This window comes from Hydra vulgaris, chromosome 13, assembly GCF_038396675.1.
Source record: "Hydra vulgaris chromosome 13, alternate assembly HydraT2T_AEP".
NCBI lineage: Eukaryota > Metazoa > Cnidaria > Hydrozoa > Anthoathecata > Hydridae > Hydra > Hydra vulgaris.
The window spans coordinates 25,277,501-25,298,064 of record NC_088932.1 but is presented as its reverse complement, the minus strand read 5'-3'; the positions used below and the strand labels follow the sequence as shown (position 1 = coordinate 25,298,064).

At 27.0% G+C, this 20,564-nt stretch overlaps 1 protein-coding gene and 1 long non-coding RNA gene across 2 annotated transcripts in view; both read left to right on the top strand.

Moving 5' to 3' along the window:
• Positions 1–6,915: 6,915 nt before the first annotated feature.
• Positions 6,916–7,938, top strand: LOC136089387 (uncharacterized). The gene is made up of 3 exons (XR_010643006.1): positions 6,916–7,038; positions 7,512–7,624; positions 7,718–7,938. It is a non-coding gene; the product is annotated as an uncharacterized LOC136089387 (long non-coding RNA).
• A 9,162-nt stretch (positions 7,939–17,100) lies between these two features.
• LOC100199759 (tubulin-specific chaperone A) overlaps positions 17,101–20,564 on the top strand; it is a 9,522-nt gene continuing 6,058 nt past the window's right edge. Inside the window, exon 1 of the mRNA XM_065815473.1 lies at positions 17,101–17,273. Coding sequence (XP_065671545.1) covers positions 17,215–17,273 — 59 coding nt within the window. The 5' untranslated portion in view covers positions 17,101–17,214. The remainder of the gene's footprint in view (positions 17,274–20,564) is intronic.

Below are 20,564 nucleotides of genomic sequence, written 5' to 3'. Positions count from 1 at the left end.
CTTGACCGAATTGAAAGCTTTCTTAAATATGTTGTTCTGTGATGAAGACTCAGTTTAGGGTTTGCAATGTCAAACAATTTCTTAAAACCACTTCCTTCGACTGCTGAAAAGGATGCCAGATCAGTGCAAAAGTAATCCAGCATTGCAGAGTCAAACTGTTTTTGAATGGAATTGTCTTTGTCATATTTGGACTTTGTTTCAAGCATTTCGACCATGGTTCGTTGTTTCTTCTTAGGAGGAGGAAGAAGAGAGTCGTCAGTTTTTTCAGAATACTCAACGTAATCTTGGCTGTGTTTTTTTTCGAGGTGACGATAAAGTCCGCTTGTGTTTCCATCTTTTGTTTTGAAAGACTTTTTGCACGCCTTGCATTCAGAACATTCATTGCATTTGAAAATATCTCCAGATTTTGTTTTTTCTTGGTAACATTTTTGATTGTTGAAATGAGGTAAGAATATTTCTTTTCAATATGAACAATATGTGTCAAGTTGAATTCCACTGGTAAACTAATGAAATTAAGTCGAAAGTGCACTATATTATACAAAAAGTTTTTGTATTTAAAATCTAATTAAAAATATTTAAAATCTAATTAAAATTTTTTAAGTAGATTTAAAAAAAAAATCTAATTAAAAAATCTAATTAAAAATCTAATTAAAAATAAAGAACTAATAATTTTGAGGTTATAAATTCGACCGCTATGTTTAAATAAGTTTTTTGTCAAAAACAAATTAAATTTTTAATTAGATTTATTAAATCACGGAGTCAAAATATTAATTAATTAAAAAAACAAATTATTAAGCATTTTGTAAATTATAATAATTTTTAACTTGGAAAATAATATAATATTTAAGTCTCGTTCTATTTCTCGCGAGAATTTTCTATTTCTCGTTTCTCACGAGAAGTCCCATTTCTCACGAGAAACGAGCACGAGAGGAGATCTCGCTCATGGTTACTAAATTGTTCTGAGTACACATGAACGAGATACAGACTTAGGCGTTTGAGCTATTTCAGAACTGTTGAAAATACTAAGATGTAACCCTACAACACGCTGTCTTATTTCAGAGCTAATTGATTTTTTTCCTATCTTATTGGTCAAATTACGGAAAAATACCTAGTTTATTTCAAATGAGGTATTACATACTTTGTATACCTTAGAAACTTTTGTTTAGTTATTATGTAAAAAAGGATAGTTAAATTTACTTTTTAGTAAAAGTTTGACGTCAAAAAGTAAAAAGCGGCAGTTAAAAGCAAAGGATCCATTCGGACCTCCGTCTCGTCGGGTTTTTTCTGTTTTTTGGAGTTTCGGAGTTCGAGAGAAATCGAGAAACATCGACGGAACTTCGACGAGGTTTTTAGAAAATATCAATTTTTACTCGTAAAATAATTAAGTTCTTATTTTATTTCTACGCTGCTTTTACAATAGTTCATGTTGTTTTCAAAATATAAGTGTTTTCTTTGTTTAATATCAACATCACAAAGCAATTAGTAATGCACAGTAGGCTAGGTGGTGGCGGTGGAAAAAACCTAAAAAAAAGCTTATTCTATTCAAAACCATATAATAAAACATTCTCGTACTTTTCCATTGTACTATTTCCAAAACTCTTTTGAGTATAATAGTATCTTTTTAACAATAGAAGTTTTTAAATCCACAAAAATCAGTTGTGGTATAATAAAATGTAATCCATAATAATATCTTTTTTTGTCAAAAAAGCAAGAATTTTTTAATTTTTAAGCAAAGATATTGCCCAGTGGGAAAAAAGACATCTTTAGACGACAAAAAGACGTCTTTTTTATGACTTCCTATATCTTTTTATAACTAGCCTAAATAAAGACGTGGAAAGACGTCTTTTAAAAAGACGTCTTTAAAAAAGAGGTCGAAAAGACGTCGGTCAGTTGTACGTCTTTCTTAAGACGTAGAAAAGACGTCTTTCATAACCTTTTATGACCTAAAAAAATTTTAAAAAATATCAAATTAAGCAACAGCAGTGGAACTTTCTTTTTTTAGGGAGGGGAAGGAAATTTCAATAACGTTTTCCACTGGGAACAGAATGCACGGTAAAACAAGTGAAAACTTATATTGCCTATTAACAATTAATTGCTAATAGGCAATATAAGTTTTCATTTGTTTTATCGTGTTGTAAATAGTAGATAAACCGTAATATCGTCAGTTAACTTACGATATTATGGTTTATCTACTATTTAATTATATAAATTTTAAGTAAAAACACTTTAACAAAGAAAATTAGTATTTTTTGATTATAATTGTTTATTGGATTTTAAAACACAAATATAATTATACTTATTTTCACAATTATAAACGCTCACACGTTATTGTGTAACTATAGGTGCACTAAAACCTGTTGCATCGTTTTGCGTTTGAAATGTTTCTTTTGTTTAAACTTATAAGTTTAAACAAAAGAAACTTTTGTTTAAACTTATAAGTTTAAACAAAAGAAACTTTTGTTTAAACTTATAAGTTTAAACAAAAGAATCTTTTAAACTTATAAAAATCTTTTTAACTTACAAGTTTAAACAAAAGAATCTTTCACAACACAAAACGATGTTACAGGTTTAGTGTAACTATAGTTACACTATAAATGAAACTTTGCGTTCAACTTTGTTACGTTCTGAATGTCTTTTGTCTACAAAAACGTTTTTGTCAAAAGATATGTAAAAGCTTTTTTGCATATAAATAAACGACAGTTTTACTATTTAATATATATATATATATATATATATATATATATATATATATATATATATATATATATATATATATATATATATATATATATATATATATATATATATATATATATACATACAGAGGCGTAGAAAGAATTTTTTTGTGTTCGAGATAGGTAACTTCCAGACATGGAGCAAACTCCAAACATTTATATGTTTATACTTATGTCAAATAATGAGGGTTTGCAAAAAATTGCGATGACTGGAGGCGGGGAACAAAAAAGCCCCAAAATTTTTGCCCCCCCCTGCCCCAAACGTGAGAGCAACAAGTTGATGAAGTATTTTTTGTACTATTCTTAACTAGACTTATATTCATCGATAAATTTTAAGTTTCATAGTATTATCTATTAGCGTTTAAAAATTATTACCATATAAAATTTGCAACCCCTCAAATTGAGGGGGGTTTAAACTTTATATGTTCATAATTTTTGAACGCTAAAATAATTTAAAATGAAATCTAAAATTTATCGATGAATATAAGTCTAGTTAAGAATAGTACAAAAAATACTTCATCAACTTGTTGCTCTCATGTTTGGGGCAGGGGGGGGCGAAAATTTTGGGGCTTTTTTGTTCCCCGCCTCCAATCATCGCAATTTTTTGCAAACCCTCATTATTTGACATAAGTATAAACATATAAATGTTTGGAGTTTGCTCCATGTCTGGAAGTTACCTATCTCGAACACCAAAAAATTCTTTCTACGCCTCTGTGTATATATATATATATATTATATATATATATATATATATATATATATATATATATATATATATATATATATATATATATATATATATATATATGTATATATATATATATATATATATATATATATATATATATATATGTATATTTATATATATATATATATATATATATATATATATATATTTTATATATCTATATATATATATATATATATAGATATATAAAATATATATATAATATATATATAGATATATAAAATATATATATATATATATATTTTATATATATATATATATATATATATATATATATATATATATATATATATATATATATACATATACATATATATATATATATATATATATATATATATATATATATATATTATATATATATATATATATATATATATATATATATATATAAATATATATATATATATATATATATATATATAAATAATATATATATAATATATATATATATATATATATATATATATATATATATATATATATATATATATATTTATATATATATTTATATATATATATATATATATATATATATATATATATATATATATATATATATATATATATATATATATATATATATATATATATATATATATATATATTATATATATATATATATATATATATATATATATATATATATATATATATATATATATATATATATATATATATATATATATATATATATATATATATATATATATATATATATATATATATATATATATATATATATATATATATATATATATATATATATATATATATATATATATATATATATATATATATATAGACCGGTTGGAATTGTTTTGAGTTTGCCGTTGATGTACGCATGCGTAAATTCATGGCAGTCAAAACAAATCGTTGTTGGTTAATTTTTTACTGGACTTCGTATGAAACTTCCGAAGATGTGATCAAAATCTTTGCATTTTAACATGTTAAACGATAGTGATCAATTAGATTACAAGAAGAAATTAACATTAGCAAACAAGGAATAGTTACCGGACCAGTATCTAATCGATAAACGTTCGAACTGAAGCCAATAAGACTGCTGTTACTAGTAAACTGTGTCAATGGAACCAAGTAAAGAGAAAGACTGAAGTATATTCATTGCAAAATATATCCTTTAATAGACCAAAACGTAATGATTTACCATGTGAAATAAGATCAGCTAAAACTACTGTAAAAAATTATTACATCAATGCAGAAGAATCTATAAAAAATTTGGGTCTAGATAAAGTTCTAGAACTACAAAAGGTTATGCCTAAAGCAGCGTATTTTAATTACGTAAATGTCTTAGAAAAATACTGACGGTACATTAATATCTGATGAGACAGAAGAAAATCTATGTCCAGAACCTTTCACAAGTCTGTTTGATTATGAAGCAATTAAGTTAGATGAATCTGCTTTAATAGAGAGATGTTTTTGAAAAAACAAAAAAGACAAATCAACTTACACCTCAAGTTCATTTGATTTTTTATCTGAAATTATTAAACTGCATAGTTTATCCAGTACAGAGCAGGGAGAATTGCAGCCTCTAATTTTTATAAAATTATGCATTTCAAATATAACAACGCAAGTAAGTCATTGCTTGTGTTATACGAAAGCACATAACACACCTTCCTTAACTTATGGCAAAGAAATGGAACGTAACACTATGAAACCATTACGAAAGAAAAACACCAAAACTTCCAATTAACAACTTCAGGCCTTCACATTTTATACAATAAACCATACTTAGGAGCTTCACCTGACTCTATAGTAAACTGTTCTTGCCATAGTGTTGGTTTGCGAGAAATAAAAGGTCCATTCAATTATCGAAATGGTTTAGTGAACTGGGAAACAGATAAAAATTTCCCTATTGATTTATTTGAAAACATGAAGAAAAATCATAAATATTATGCACAAGTGCAAGGGTAACTTGTTCAAGGATAATATGTTCTAAATAAAGGTAATTGTAAAGGTAATTAAAAATAAAGGGTAATATGTTCTAAATAAAGAATATTGTGATTTTTTTGTTTGGGCTTTAAATCATTATTTATTAGTTCGAGTTACAAGAGACTTAAAGTTTATTGATGAAATGATGCCTTTGCTCTTGAAATTATTCATTGAGTGTTTACCTTCTGATGTTGTTACATGCAAAAATGATGTATGTTTAGACAATAAACAAAAGTATTACTGTATTTGTAAAAGACCCTGTTTTGAACCAACGATAGCATGTGATAAACCAGGTTGTAAAGTTGAATGGTTTCATTATTCTTGTGTGAAAGTTACACGAGCTTCAGTTGGTTCCTGGATATGCAACAGTTGCTTGAAATAAAATTATGTTTAATAGGGTTCTTCTGTCTACACGATTATTTTGCAATGTATTTCGGCTTATAAAAAACGTTTATTTTCATAGCCACCTATTGTTAAAAACAAGATTTGGCATTTATTTTGCCTTTGAAATGATTTTTTTAAATATTTAGACATTCATTTAGTAATTCTTTTATAAAGCTTCAAATATATTTTTATTTTTTTCATTAAATTTTGTTTTTTATTTTAAAACTTTTTTTTTGAAAAACCTTAAAGGCTTGGTTTAAGGATATTTTGTTATATGAGTTAAAGTTACTTATGATATTTTATACTAGTTCTCATAAAAAAAGTTTTGTAAAATATTTCCTTGTCAAAATAATGTAAACAAAATCAAAGTAATGTTTTTTTATATTGATTGTGTCTACAATTAGAGATAATGTGTTTTTTTGTGTGCTAATCTTGATTTATTTTTAAATATTTTTGAAGGTTTCTTTTTTTTTTTTTTTGGGTCTATGTCAGATTTTGTGTAGTTGCAATTCTTTATTTGACCCGTAAAAGTGTACTAAAGATAGAAAATACACAAACCTCTGTTGTTAACAAATAATTATTGACTTTGTTTAATCAAAATCTTACTTAATTGCCTTCATTCATTTTTTATTTTAAGTTGCTCGGACTAAAATACAATTTATCTTTATGCGGCAATATCATTAATTTCTGCAAGTTCTGATATACTTGTGTCTTATAATTAGATGTTATAATTATATAACAAGGTTTGAAAACTACCCTTTTATTCCTAATAGATTTATGCTTACACCAAATACATTTAATAGCCTTCCGTAAATTTGTTTAATTTCTTATTGATTATGTTTTGCTGGGGAAAAAAATCACTACTGTTTAACATGGTAAAATACATCTTCAGAAGTATTATACGAAGTCTAGCTAAAAATTAACACACAACAATTTGTTTTGACTGCCAAGAATTTGCGCATGCGTAGATCAACAGACAAACTCAAAACAATTCCAACCCGTCTATATATATATATATATATATATGATATATATATATATATATATATATATATATATATATATATATATATATATATGATATATATATATTTATTTATTTACATATACAGGGAGTATATATATCATATAGCTATATAATATAATCCGTGGTTCGGATGGTTTCAGACGTCAAGTCCGTGGCTCGGATACAAAAGACCAAGTGAAAATGATACTGGAAAGGTACACTTTCTTATACCTAAACATTATTACAGCTTTCTAGTCTATTTTTTTGTTTATGTGTATTCCATCTGTGTTGCTAATGGTATCGCCAGTTTTTATAATGTTATGTTGTTAAGTAAAGCATCATTATGTTTCAGGCTAAAATAGAGCTTTAAATAATACTTTTATCCAGTTTAAATGAATAACAACTAACAAGGTGTATTAGGTAAATTATCCTCTCAATTTTGATGGTCTTTAGTCAATAACGGATTTCTAAATTTTATGGGTCTACAATGCTTAATTTCAGCGAAATTAAATTTAAAAGTTATGTCATAGAAGACAGAAAAATATCAATATCTGTTTTCTATAACTTGGTTTTTCTGAGAGATGCAATGTTTTGATTGGTTTAAGTACTACATAATATAATTCATTGTTGAGCAGTCATTTTGATGGCCGTACATTTCTTTAGCGTATTCATTTTTCTATATTTTTAGACTGTTTACCATTGCACTCCTGTCCCAGTTTAACCTAGTGGGGACAAAAAGAAAAGACCGAGCTGCAAACAAGAGGGGGTTAAAAGGATCAGCCATTTTTGAATTAATAGTCGGTAAGTCTAGTGTGTTTGGCTAATCATATCTAATTTGCTATTTTATATTACATTAAAACAAGTTACTGTTTTTCATGTTCACTCATTTTTTAGAAATTGTAGCCAGCTCGAATAAAAAGAGTTCTCGACGAGAAATAATTAATTTCACTCAGAGAAAGCTAAAGAACGCCCCTGATCAAATTGGGGGGCTGAGGAAACAACAACGTCAAGAAACAGAGCTCAAGAACCAGAGGAGAAAGAGAAAGATAAAGAAAGTTATGAATCTGGAAATGAATCTGCTGATGATTTTTAAATAAATATGTTATGTTGAATAATACTTCTGTTTTATTTATAAATAATTCGTCTATGTTTAAACATAAAAGATGTAGAAAATGCTTCCTCTTTTATATTGACATCTGAAAGTGGTTTTTTTTCTTCTCAAGAAAAAAAACTTTTCTAGATTAAACAAATAACGTCGATTAACAAAGACGTTTTAAAGACGCATTTTTAATGACCAAAAAAGACGTCTTTTCGATGTCAAAAAAAGATTTTTTTAGATTTGCATATTCGACTAAAAAAGGCGTCTTAGAGACGCATTTTCTATGTCTTTTCATGACAAGAAAAAGACCAAAAAAGACGTCTTTTCGATGTCGAAAAAAGATGTCTTTTAGATTTGCATAACCGACTAAAAAAAGACGTCTTTAAGACATCAGAAATAAGACTTTAAAAGACGTCTTTTTGACGTCTTTTTTCCCACTGGGTTGTGGTAAATGATAAGAAATACGGAGATTGCAAAAAATGCCATAAAAGAATCGCTTGTCCAGGAAGCAGCACAAACGGCCTAATTGGTCACGTCAAAAGTTGCGAGAAAATAGATTTAAAACCACCCAGCTCCAGACCAGTTTTGACTAAGATGTCGTTAAACTATTTTCTTGCCAAGTTGACAGCTCTTGATGGATATTCGATTAGGTCCATAACTCAATCTGAAACACTTAGAATGCTTTTTGAAAGTTTAGCAATAAACTTTCAAAAAGCATTCTAAGTGTTTCAGCATTCTAAACAAAAAGCATAGTTTGCCCAAGTAAGGGTTCACAATTTCAGAAAAAATTAAGATGTTTTATGCTAAAGCCAAATGTTTAATGATCGCTGAATTGGCTAGATTGAAAGCAAAAGGAGAAAAATATGGACTAACAGGTGTTTTGGAGAAAAATTTGGACTAACAGGTGGACTAACAGACGAATGGTGTAGCAATAGAGGTAGAAGTTACTACAATTTAAATGTTCATCACGAACGAACATATTGTTTAGGAATGGTTAGATTGCCAACTCCTAGTTCTGCCGAAACATTAAACATTTTGATAATACAAAAATTAAAAGAATTCGGTATAGATGATGAAGATGTTGCAGGTAAAACTACGGATGGCTGTAGCTGGATGGTGAAATTGGGTACCATATTTAAGTTTCCACATCAAATCTGCCAGAATCATTCAATTCATTTGAGTGTTTGTGATTTGATATACGCTAAAAAAGATTGTCGCGAAATTGTGAACAAAGAAACTGAATCGGATATTGAAACAAAATGGAAACTGATGGAGAGACTGAAGGAGAGTTTTTTATTGAATATTCGAAGAATAAGATTGAATATGAAGAAAATATCGAAAAAAATCTACAGAAACTTCAAATACTAATTAAATTTTTAAAATATTCATCGTTTCGATATGAAGTTCTTAAAAGTATAATACACAAAATTTACGGATCTTCGCATGACAAAGGACTGTTGCTCGACAACCGCACTAGATGGAACAGTGTTTTTCAGATGATCAAAAGATTTTTGGATCGCTTAGAAGCTATAAAAAAAACACTCGAAGAACTAAACTGCTTAAACATGTTAGATGAAATTGACTTGGATTTGTGTGACATCATTATGGAAACATTAGTAAGGAAATTGAAGGTTCTAGAAACTAACATCAGTTCTAATTTTGCAGAGGCGTTAATCTCCAGATACAAAAATTGTAAAAACATTATGTTGGTATCATTGAGTCGTTATTTGCACAATCCCGTTTTTTTTTTTAAATAAAAGCCACACATTTTTTTACACTTCTAAAAAAAATATTCAAGTTTGTGCAGCAAAATTATTTGATTAACTATTTGCAACAAAAGAAAATAGTCTCCAAACAAAATCAGATGATTGCGCTAAAAGCAAACAAGAAGAACCATCACAATCGACATCTTTTTGTATCGAAATTCAAGAAGTTTTATATCAAAATCAATCAACAGCTAAAAAGCCAAAAAAAGTCAAGACCTTCACCGATCAGTTAAAAGAATACGAAGTAACTGGTGTAAAATCAGAAGCAATTTTGAAATTTGAACAAGCCATCCACAGAATTCAAGAAACTTCCTCGGAAGCAGAAAGAGTTTTCTCCTCGTCTTCCAGATTTGTCACAAAGTTTTGTAGTTCGCTTTCTGACGAAATGATAGATGTTTTCATCTTTTTATTAAAATATTATTTTAAAAGATCTTCAGAATAAATACCTTTTTTTAATTTTTTTTTTAGTTTTTACTATAGGTACTCCAAGAAGTCTTTATTACAGAGCAACGCGGAAGGGCATTTAACTGAAAGTTCACGCCTTCTTCCTAACCGATGCCGGTTAGAAAGCCATTTATTAGATATAACTTGTTCGTTAAAAGATTGTGATAAGAAAAATATTTAAGTTCTAAGAAATATAAAAATATAAATTTTTAAAAAATTTATTATTAATTATAAATCGAAATATATAAAATTAAAAAAAGTAAATAAAAGAACAGTGTTTAATTATCAACTAGACTAGAACTAGTTTAATTTTTTGATTTATTACAAAGTTTTCTCGAAACTCCGATTTTTTCTCGAATCGTAAATAAATAAAAAAGAAATAGCAAACAAAGTTTACCGCCTAAAAATTCAATTAAAAAAAGAAAAATGAAACTTAAATCTCTTGTGTGTAAAATTTTTAAGCATTTTTGTATATATAAATGACTTTAATTTATTATATTTGTTATAATAACAATGACAATAATAATAATAGCAATCATAAATATAAAAAAGAAGTAAATAAGAAAAATGTATATTCATTTAATACAAATAAAATTATCGGAGATTTTTTTAATGATATGGAGATTTTTTTAATGAAACGGAGATTTTTTTAATGATATGGAGTAATAAAGTAACCTCATTTTTACAAAAAAACTCATTTAAATGAGCTTAGGTATTTTTTTTTTTCGAAACTGTATGAAAAAACAGTAAAAATAATATCCAAATCTTTTTACCAAAATTATAGTATAACAAATTCAGTCTTTGTACTTTAGTGAACATGATAAAAAACAAACCACATAAAAGTTCTGCACCGTAAATTTCACAAGCAAGTTCAGTTACTTGTTGACATCTAGCTGACAGTTATATTATTGAGTGTGCGGGAAAGGCAATATGGTTTTTTGACAGTATTTGCCACATAGAATTTAAATAATAGAAAAAAACGCGCCGCTTTAAAGAACGTTTAAATAGAAGAAGCATGGTACTCAAATTTTCTGTGGTGAATTAAAGTAGGAACATATCAAAAATAATCAAGGCATAAAATATAAACCCGTGTTACGGTATTTGATATTTTTTATTCCTAATAATGATTTGATGCATCCTTCTTTTCAAATGGATTATTTTAAGTTATAACTTAAATTATAAACATGTTGTTTTAAAGTTTACTCTCTTTTAAAATATCATTGTTATAAAAATAATGTTATTTTAAAAACTCTTTTAAAATAACATTAACAAGTTTAGCTTTTAAGCATGAGATTTCTGTCCACCTCTGTAATTTTTACATTATGTTTAAATGTTGAAAATTAATAATATTTTTTTGATCTCACATTTTGTTAGGGAATTTCTAATAAAACATATATTGAATCTTGGACCAGATATTGTTCCATGTGAACCCGCAAACAAATGGCGTAGTGGAAGCTTTTTTGCATGTAGAAGAAAAATTACCTAATTCAGAGGTCATTGAAGTTCTAATTCAATCAATTTTATAAGATCACACTAGTTTTTAGTGATTGCATTAGTTCCATCACAGCCCAGCACACACAAATTTTTCAAAATGAAATGGTATTTTTTAAAATAATCTAGAATTTAAGATTTTAGTGCTTTAGCTGCTCCTCTAAGAGGAGTAAAGAGTCCTATATAGCCTCCTTTAGATTCCTTCAGGAATCTTGAGGAGTCAGGAGCCCTTTTGCACATCAAAGTAGCTTTATTTTTTTTTTTTTGTAATACTTATTAGAGGTTTGTTTAGGATTTTAAGGCCTTAATGCCAGGTTTTATGGAGAGATGAGAGGGGTCTCCAATCCACTAGTGACGGGACTGATTATTACTTACAATATTATGCAGTATTAGTTGTATTAATATTATTGGTATTATTATTATTATTATATATTAAAAGATATTAAATTATTAATAATAATATTACTTACTAACTAAATACTAATACTATTAATGGTTTTGATTGAAACTCCGAGAAGAGCATGGATTTTATTATATGAATGTTCAATTTTTTGATTGGAAAATATTTCTTTCAAATGAGTTTAAAAAAAAAAATTTTAATAAAAAAAGATTATTTGGTCATAATGCTTATAAATAGCCAGCATACCTTATATGTTTTTACTTTGAAACTTCTTCTAAAAAATATTTTTTTAAATGTAAAGCTTGCGCTATCATTATAAGTAGTATTAATCAAAAGTTGCTGCATGGGGTAATTCTTGTCCAATTTTGCTCATCCTGATCTTATTTTTTTACTTTTCTCATAAATAACATAAAAATCAAGAAGAGTAGTTGTATTTCTAAAATAAGTTATTTTTCTCTGCCCTTTTGTTTAAAAAAATAAAAGGAGGAGGAGGGGGGTCCCAATTTAATGACATTCTTTTAAAGAAGGGGGGGGGGGCGATAGGAAAAAAAGACAACCAAACAAAAGGAGGAGGAAGGGAAGGGAGTCAAAAGTTGTACAAAAAAATAATGACGTTATTTATGGGCGCCCCCTAAATATAAACTGGCATAATACGCCAAAAGAATTTGCAAAGATTAGCATAGGTGCGAGTTGGCATAAGTGTGAGCTGTTAGAAACTGCAAAAAGTGACATAAGTGCAGTTGCAAAAACTGGCATAAGTGAGCCAAAGAAATTTGAAAACATCGGCATAGGATTTTCACTTATGCTAATTCTCACTTATGCCAATTCTCACATGCCAATTTTTGCAACTGCTTCACACTAATGGCAGTTCGCACTTATGCTAGTTCGCACATATACAAATCTTTGCAACTGCTTCGCACTATGCCAGTTCACACTTATTCAGCCTCCCGATAAAAAAGACGACCGTATAACTGACATTTCCGTGGGCTAACGTTAGCATATGTTTTAAATTCAGATTGTAGTTAAAGTATCATTTTTAATTAGTTTGGAGTTTTTTGTCCTATATCTATCTATAGCAACTTCTGAAATTACCAAAGAAATGAAAGATGAAAATTTACAAAAATTACCTGAGCTGGTAAGTTTTGTAATTTTTTTGAATAGTTATGTATAAAAGTATGACTTTTATGCATAACTATAATGGAAAAATTTTTATGTATAATAACCAAGCATTGTAACGAAATATTTGTGTCACCGAATTTTCGGTGCATCAGCCAAGCGCTTAGCCGAATCTTCGGTATTCGGCAAGATCACTATTCCTGCCATCTTTAATTTTGACTGAAACATAAAGTCTTACATCATTAGCTCAAAACAAGTCTTATGCGAAATAATAACCATTGAAAACCATAACCCTTACCTTAACCATAGAGGGTATTTTTTTGAAAACCAAACCCTAACCTTTTTTTTATTATTTAAAGCTAAACTAGATTATTTTATACAAATCAATATATCAAAATATGGGGTGTATACGAATACTACACCTAATCACACCAGACCACACTAGTCCACTACACCAGACCACACCAGAGTCTGGTGTCAAAATTACGCTAAACTTTTAAAAGCCTCAAAAAAAAAACAAAAAAAAAAAATAATTTAAATTTACTAGATAAATATAGATTAAATTTTAAGCGCACTTGGTTTATAATATGAAAAATTACTGCCAGCAAAAAAAGTACATCTCACCCTTTGCCAAACATGGTTAAACATAATAATGAATTTTTATATGATAAAAGACAAAATACGGAAGAGTTTAATAAATATTTTGTGTCTGTAGGACCAAATCTTGCCAAAAACATTCCTATAGCAAACAGCTTAATGATTGATCTATGTTTCCCTCTAAACTCTTACTTGAACTCTTTTGAATTATCTTTTGAAGAGTTTGAAATTGCATTTAAAATGTTAAAATCTAACAAAGCAGTAGGCCCTGATGATATTAACGGCAACATTATTATAAGTTCATTTGATGTTTTAAAAGATATACTCTTTAAGATTTTTTCGCTATCAATTAAACAGGGAATTTTTCCACAAGCTCTAAAATTAGCAAAAGTCATACCAATATTAAAAGGTGGTGACGTTGAGAATATAAGTAACTATCGTCCAATTTCACTACTTTCTGTATTCTCTAAAGTTTTAGAAAGAATTTTGTACAATAAAATTTATAATCATCTTTCTATAAACAATTTATTATACAGCAATCAATATGGATTCCAAAAACACAATTCCACTGAACATGCCATTTTACAATTTACAAGAAATATATCTGACTCATTTGAAAATTCTCAATTTACTTAAGGTGTTTTCATTGACTTGGCAAAAGCTATTGATATTATTGATCACAAAATTCTTTTTAAAAAGTTGGAGTGGTACGGAATTACTGGAAATATATTAATTTGGCTTAAAAGTTACCTAAATAATCGGAAACAATTTGTTTATGCAGATGATAACGTATCATCTAATTTGTTAAATATTTCATGTGGAGTTCTTCAAGGATCCATATTAGGACCCCTCCTATTTCTAATTTATATTAATGATCTACCAAAAGCTTCTAACCTAATGACAATTATGTTTGCTGATGATTCTAACTTATTTCTTTCTCATAAAAACATTTTTACACTTTTTAGCAACATGAACATTGAACTAGCCAAAATTTCCGAATGGTTTCGATTAAACAAACTATCATTAAATATTGATAAAACTAAATGGATTCTTTTTCATCCTTATGGAAAAAAGCACCAGCTGCCAAGCAATTTACCCTTTCTTTTTATCGATAACATAATTATTAAAAGAGTTCTAGTGACAAGATTTTTAGGTGTATATATCGATGAAAATCTTAATTGGAAAAGCCACATTGCTAACTTGTGCAATGAAATTTCAATAAGTATAGGCATTTTATACAAAATAAGAAACTTTCTAGATAAACATACCTTAATTCAGTTATATTATTCGTTAATTCATTGCCATATTAATTATGCAAACATTGCTTGGGGTAGCACTTATAAAAGTAAACTTAAAACTCTCTATCGGCAACAGAAACATGTAGCACGCCTTATAAATTTCAAGGACCGTTTTGCTCACGCAAGCCTCTTTTATATGATATGAAAGCACTCAATATATATGAGTTAAATATTTTTAATACTCTTTGTTTTATGTATAAATGCAAGACCCACCTATCACCCGTTTCTTTTCGTAACTTGTATTTACAAAGAGATAGAAATAAATATATTTTAAGGAACGATAATTTAATTCGACAACCACTTTCTCAAACTAATTTTGGTAAATTTTTTATTTCATTTCGCGGACCATTTTTATGGAATAATATAGTTCTAAATACTTCTAAAGATTTTTCTCAAGAGTGTAATTTTGATTCTTTTAAACAAAATCTTTAAAAACTCATTTTTTCAACTGAAAATATACTAATCTACTTTTAAATTTTAAAATTTTTTGAAAATCCTTTATCTATATTAGTATATGTATATATTTAATATATATTCTTTTTTGTTTATTTTTTTGTTTGTTTTTTTATCCACAAGCAATTAGCGGTTTCTCTGTGCAAAGACCTGATGGTCTTCTTTGAGTAATCCGCGTTCTTTATATTTATTTTTAATATTTATTTTCTAAACGATATCTTGACTTGTTAACTTTTATTATTGTAACAAAGTTTTATTTATTTAAATTGTAATAAATATTGTAATAAAGAACAAAAAAACAAACAAAAAAAAAACAGATACAAATATAAAAAAAAAAAAGACTAAAGCAGTTTCAAAATCAAAATGATGATTATTAATTATATAGTTCAATATACATGAACCCAATTTGAGTTGGCCTGTATTACATTTTCTAAAACGCAGAGCAAGGTGCGCAAAACATATATCCAAAGGTCTTTAAATCCGAGTGACCGTGAATGAAAAATGGTCCAATAAATATTGGACTAACGCCAAATCGATCGACGTTGAAATATACAATTAAATAAAACAATTGAATACTCTCGTAATTAAAAATACTCTTAAGGTAATGTTTGAAAAACTGTACTGCGCTGGCCCAAAGTATGATTATTTGATATTTGATCTATAAGTACATATTTGCAAAATAAATATAAGTTCAACTTATTAATGTAAAACTTTCTGAAGCAATTTTTTAATAGGTATAATTTAATAGCATGTCTGTCTAAGCCAAACTATTAACACAGTTATAATAGTTTGGCATAAAGTGATAAAAATAACGTTGTTAATAACGTAAGTAGATAATCTATTAAATAAGCGCTTCTATATGTTATTGGTGATGTTAAACGTTAGACCAATTGGCTTTAAATTTATTTTATGTTTCAAAATATAATATTTATTATAACGCAATATAGTATTGTGGTTTATACTCCTATCAATATAACCTGTAGAGATATGAATTTAAACAAAGTAAAGATAAAACAAAAAAATAATTACCTAGTTGATAACAAATTAAATATGTTGAATAAATGAACATTAATAAAAATAAAAAAAGAAATAAAATGGGATTTTCAAAAATTTTAAAGTATATAGGTATATTTTTAGTTTTTGAGAAAAAGACCCCCTTCTCCTCCCCCCCCCCCACCATGTCGTCAGCCCTGTTAATAGTATTTAAAACCATATGATTAAGAAAAAATGGTCTAAATTTTTATTTTTTATTCCATTAAAATGGCAGATGATATACGCGAAATGAACTAAAATGATATAATTTTAAAGACTTCAATGTGGTCCGTTATAGTCTGGTGTGAACCGGTGTAGCTCGGTGTGGTCCGGTATAGTATTCGTATACACCGTCATAATGAATAAAACACTAAAACAAACAAGTATCAAGTAAAAAATAGTTAAAGAATAGTGATTTGTATTGTTAATGTATCAAACTGTAAGGTTTTGTATTTTTATTTCAGGTAATTATTTATCATCTAAAAATAAGTGATCATTAGAAATAATTGTCTATCTATTTAAACAACTATTTATCTTATAAATTATTCATCTTAGAATTAACTTTGATCCTATTTTATTTTGGCATGTAAAGTTGTTTGAAAAAAAATCCATTTAGTTATAAATTGCTCCCTATTTATTTTGTGCTTTAAACATAGTTACTGCTTAAGTTATACAAAATTAAAAATTATTTGAAAATGAGCTCTCAAGATCAAAGAGTTCGTCAATTGAAGATTAAAACAGGAATTGTTCAAAGGTATTTTATTATTATTATTTTTGTTGTTGTTATTATTGTTTAGTTTTTTAATTAGAAAAATTTTAATTTAAAAATAAAATCCTAATTTTAATTTTTGGTTTCACATTGTACTCTTTTAATTAAGGGCTATTTTACAATAAAGTTGTTGGTGTTCAATTTCTGACCAAACATTCTGCATCAAATAGTAATGATTTTTGTTGAAGGAAGTTTAGGTTTATTGGCATCCAGAATGTTGCACCAAATAGTGATAATTTTTGTTGCAACATCATTAGTGATAATTTTTGTTTCTTCAACTTGTTTTATCTTTCCATTTTCAAATGAAGAATTATTAGAGAATTGGAATAAATGAATATTTAAATTAGATATTTAAAGTTCTTTAAAACTACTGTTTAGCAATGATTTTCTTGACTTTAGGAAAATTTCTTCTTCATATCATCAATCAATTAAGTAAATTTGGTAATTTTACTTAATTGCTTATTTATATTAGAATTGTGGGCATAACTTTTTGTCTGATAATTAAAATAAATGAAATTTTAATGTCTATTAAAATCTGCTGAACAAAGTCTGGTGTATAATCTACACTTTCAGTAGTTAGCTGAAAATAAGCTGTAATTATAGAGAAAATAGAGCTAGGATTGCCAGACGTCCGGTTTTTATGGAGGAAAAATCAGCGCCAAAACAGTAAAAATAACTTTTTTTACTGTGTTCTCCTTTGTAAAAACCGGACATCTGGCAAACTTAAATTGAAGTTAGATAGTTAAAAAATATCTCTTCAATGCTATTCAATACAAATTTGAAAAATAAAAGTTGTCAATACACTTATTAAATTTTTTTATTGGTTTATATATTTTTCTATGGATTGCAGCATCATGTTACTTTTGTGGCATACCCCCTTCAAATAAACATGTTCATGATGGAGACATGTTATTAATATGACATTAATTAGTGCTAACCAGTTCTCCACCACATTAATATTTCTCTATTATCTTCAAGATGACCATCAAAAGATTCTACCTTAAGGAAGGATATTTATGTTGTTAGATAACATTTACTTTCTTGTTGAATTTATTCCATATCAAGTTAGCAGAAAAAACAAAAAAATGACATCCTATTTTTATTATTTTGCTAATTTTTACTTATGTTAAAGAGCTTATTAATATTTGGAAAAAACTTGAAAGTTTTAGGTCATTCCATTTAAAACATAAATAACAGAAGTCTAATATTTTCAATACTTTTTTAAATATTTATTTAGATCTAAATAGAATAGTAATTAGATCTGAATAGAATAGATCGTTATCAGGCATTAAATAGTGCTATAAAAAAAAACAGTTACAAAATAAATAGGCATATATACTGTAGGCTTTTATATATATACTATATATAAAAGCCTTCAGTATATATGCCTAAATAATTATGTTTACTTTATGATTTCCTTTTTTATCTGCCTATAACATCTTTTTTCTTTACATTGTTGATGGAAAAGTTAGGTTAATAAAACCAAAATTTTCTTTAATTTTTCTTTTATTGTTAAATGTTATTACATTTGTAAATAGCGTGAATATCAAATGTAATTGTCATGCAAATTTTTTTATGTAATCGCCACTTAAACTTCCAAAATGATTTTTATAATTTTAATTACTTCTTTTATCTTACCGCTTGTTTAAATAATTAAAAATGATAACAAAAATAGCTGATGTAAAATGGCTTACTGCTTACCTAAAATGACTTATGACATACATAAAAGATGTGCCAGTTAACACTTTAAAGCAAGGTCTGAACGCCAACAAATTGTTGAAGTTTTTTCTGTAAGTTCATCAATATCAACTGTTAGTTGATTTTATTTTTTGTTTTCATCATAGTTATTATATTGAAATTCTTCATTATCAAAATTTTTCTAATAAAAATAACTCTTGATTTTCATTAATACAATTACTATTTGAAGGAAGTTGTTTTAACTTTGAGTTTTTTATGGCAGATTTTGATGGTTTTATGCACACTGGGCTATAACTTTGCATAGGTTCGGTGATGCAAACTTGTACGAATAAAATGTACTAAAAATAAAATATTCAAACCCCTAGGGAGGTCAGGGAATTGAAATTTTTTCAAAATTTTTATTCAGAAAATTCTTGTATAACAACATAGAATGGGAAAATAAGGTGGCAGAGTTGTAGTTTTTCAACCCTTCTAAGTGGACCTGCCTAATGTACATATTTGCTTTGGCTAAAATCCTCTTGATAAAAAGTTTGAGATATCAAATATTTAAGATGTCAAGAGTCAACTGTACTTTCTTATTTTTACATACAATTTATACATGGTTTTTTTTACACTAATTTAAAGTTCTGCTTTTTCTTTTATATTAATGTGCTATTCAAGAAACCACTGAGCTTTGATTTTACAGCTAGTAGTTAATAGAGTTTCTAAATAACTTTCATTAGTTTAGTTTTTAAGAACTTAATTAATTTTTTGGCTTAAGCAGTGCTAGCAATAACATTTTAATTGGCTCACTTTCTGAAAAAATCACTGTGAAAATATTCAAGAAAAACTGGTGGTAAAGATGAAATAATTACAAAGTTAATACTATTGTTTTCTTTTTGTTTTTTTATTTTGCTAACTTTATGCAACAACTAAATTGCAATATGTTCTTATTATTATCAATTTGTGCTCTTAAAAATGCTTTATATATGATGGCAATTGATTTTTGTTGACCAACTATATATCAAACTGATGGAAATAACCTCAATCTAATTCTAGCTCCAACTTTTTTATGTTGCAGGTAAATTATATTTTTATGAACAATGCCCTGTTAGTTAGGAAAATAACCACCAACCAAAATTTTCCACCTGTGGAAAAAGCAGTTAAACCATAGTTAATCCCTGTCATTATTTAAAATTTATATAGTTTTATTAATGTAAAACAAGTGGACAAATCAAATTGCACAAAGATACCCTGTTCATTAAATAGAATAGAATTTATATTTACTATAAATTTATAAAATAAAAAGGTTTTCAGAATAATAAGATCTCTTACAAAATTCTGTAGTTTTCTATAATTTTTATTTCTTTATTTTTATGTTTTCACCTCCCCAAAGCCATGTTGGCCACTACAGCTGAGGCTATTTTTTTTTGTTGTGTTTCATCCCATTCTTGACTTTTTAACTCTGAAACACAAACCTTGAATAACAAGACTGCTGCTCAGAGAAACAAGTTAAGCGTGGTACTACCAGTGGTGCTTACAAATCTAGCGCTCTATCAATACACCAATACCACATTATAATAAATTTAATAATAATAT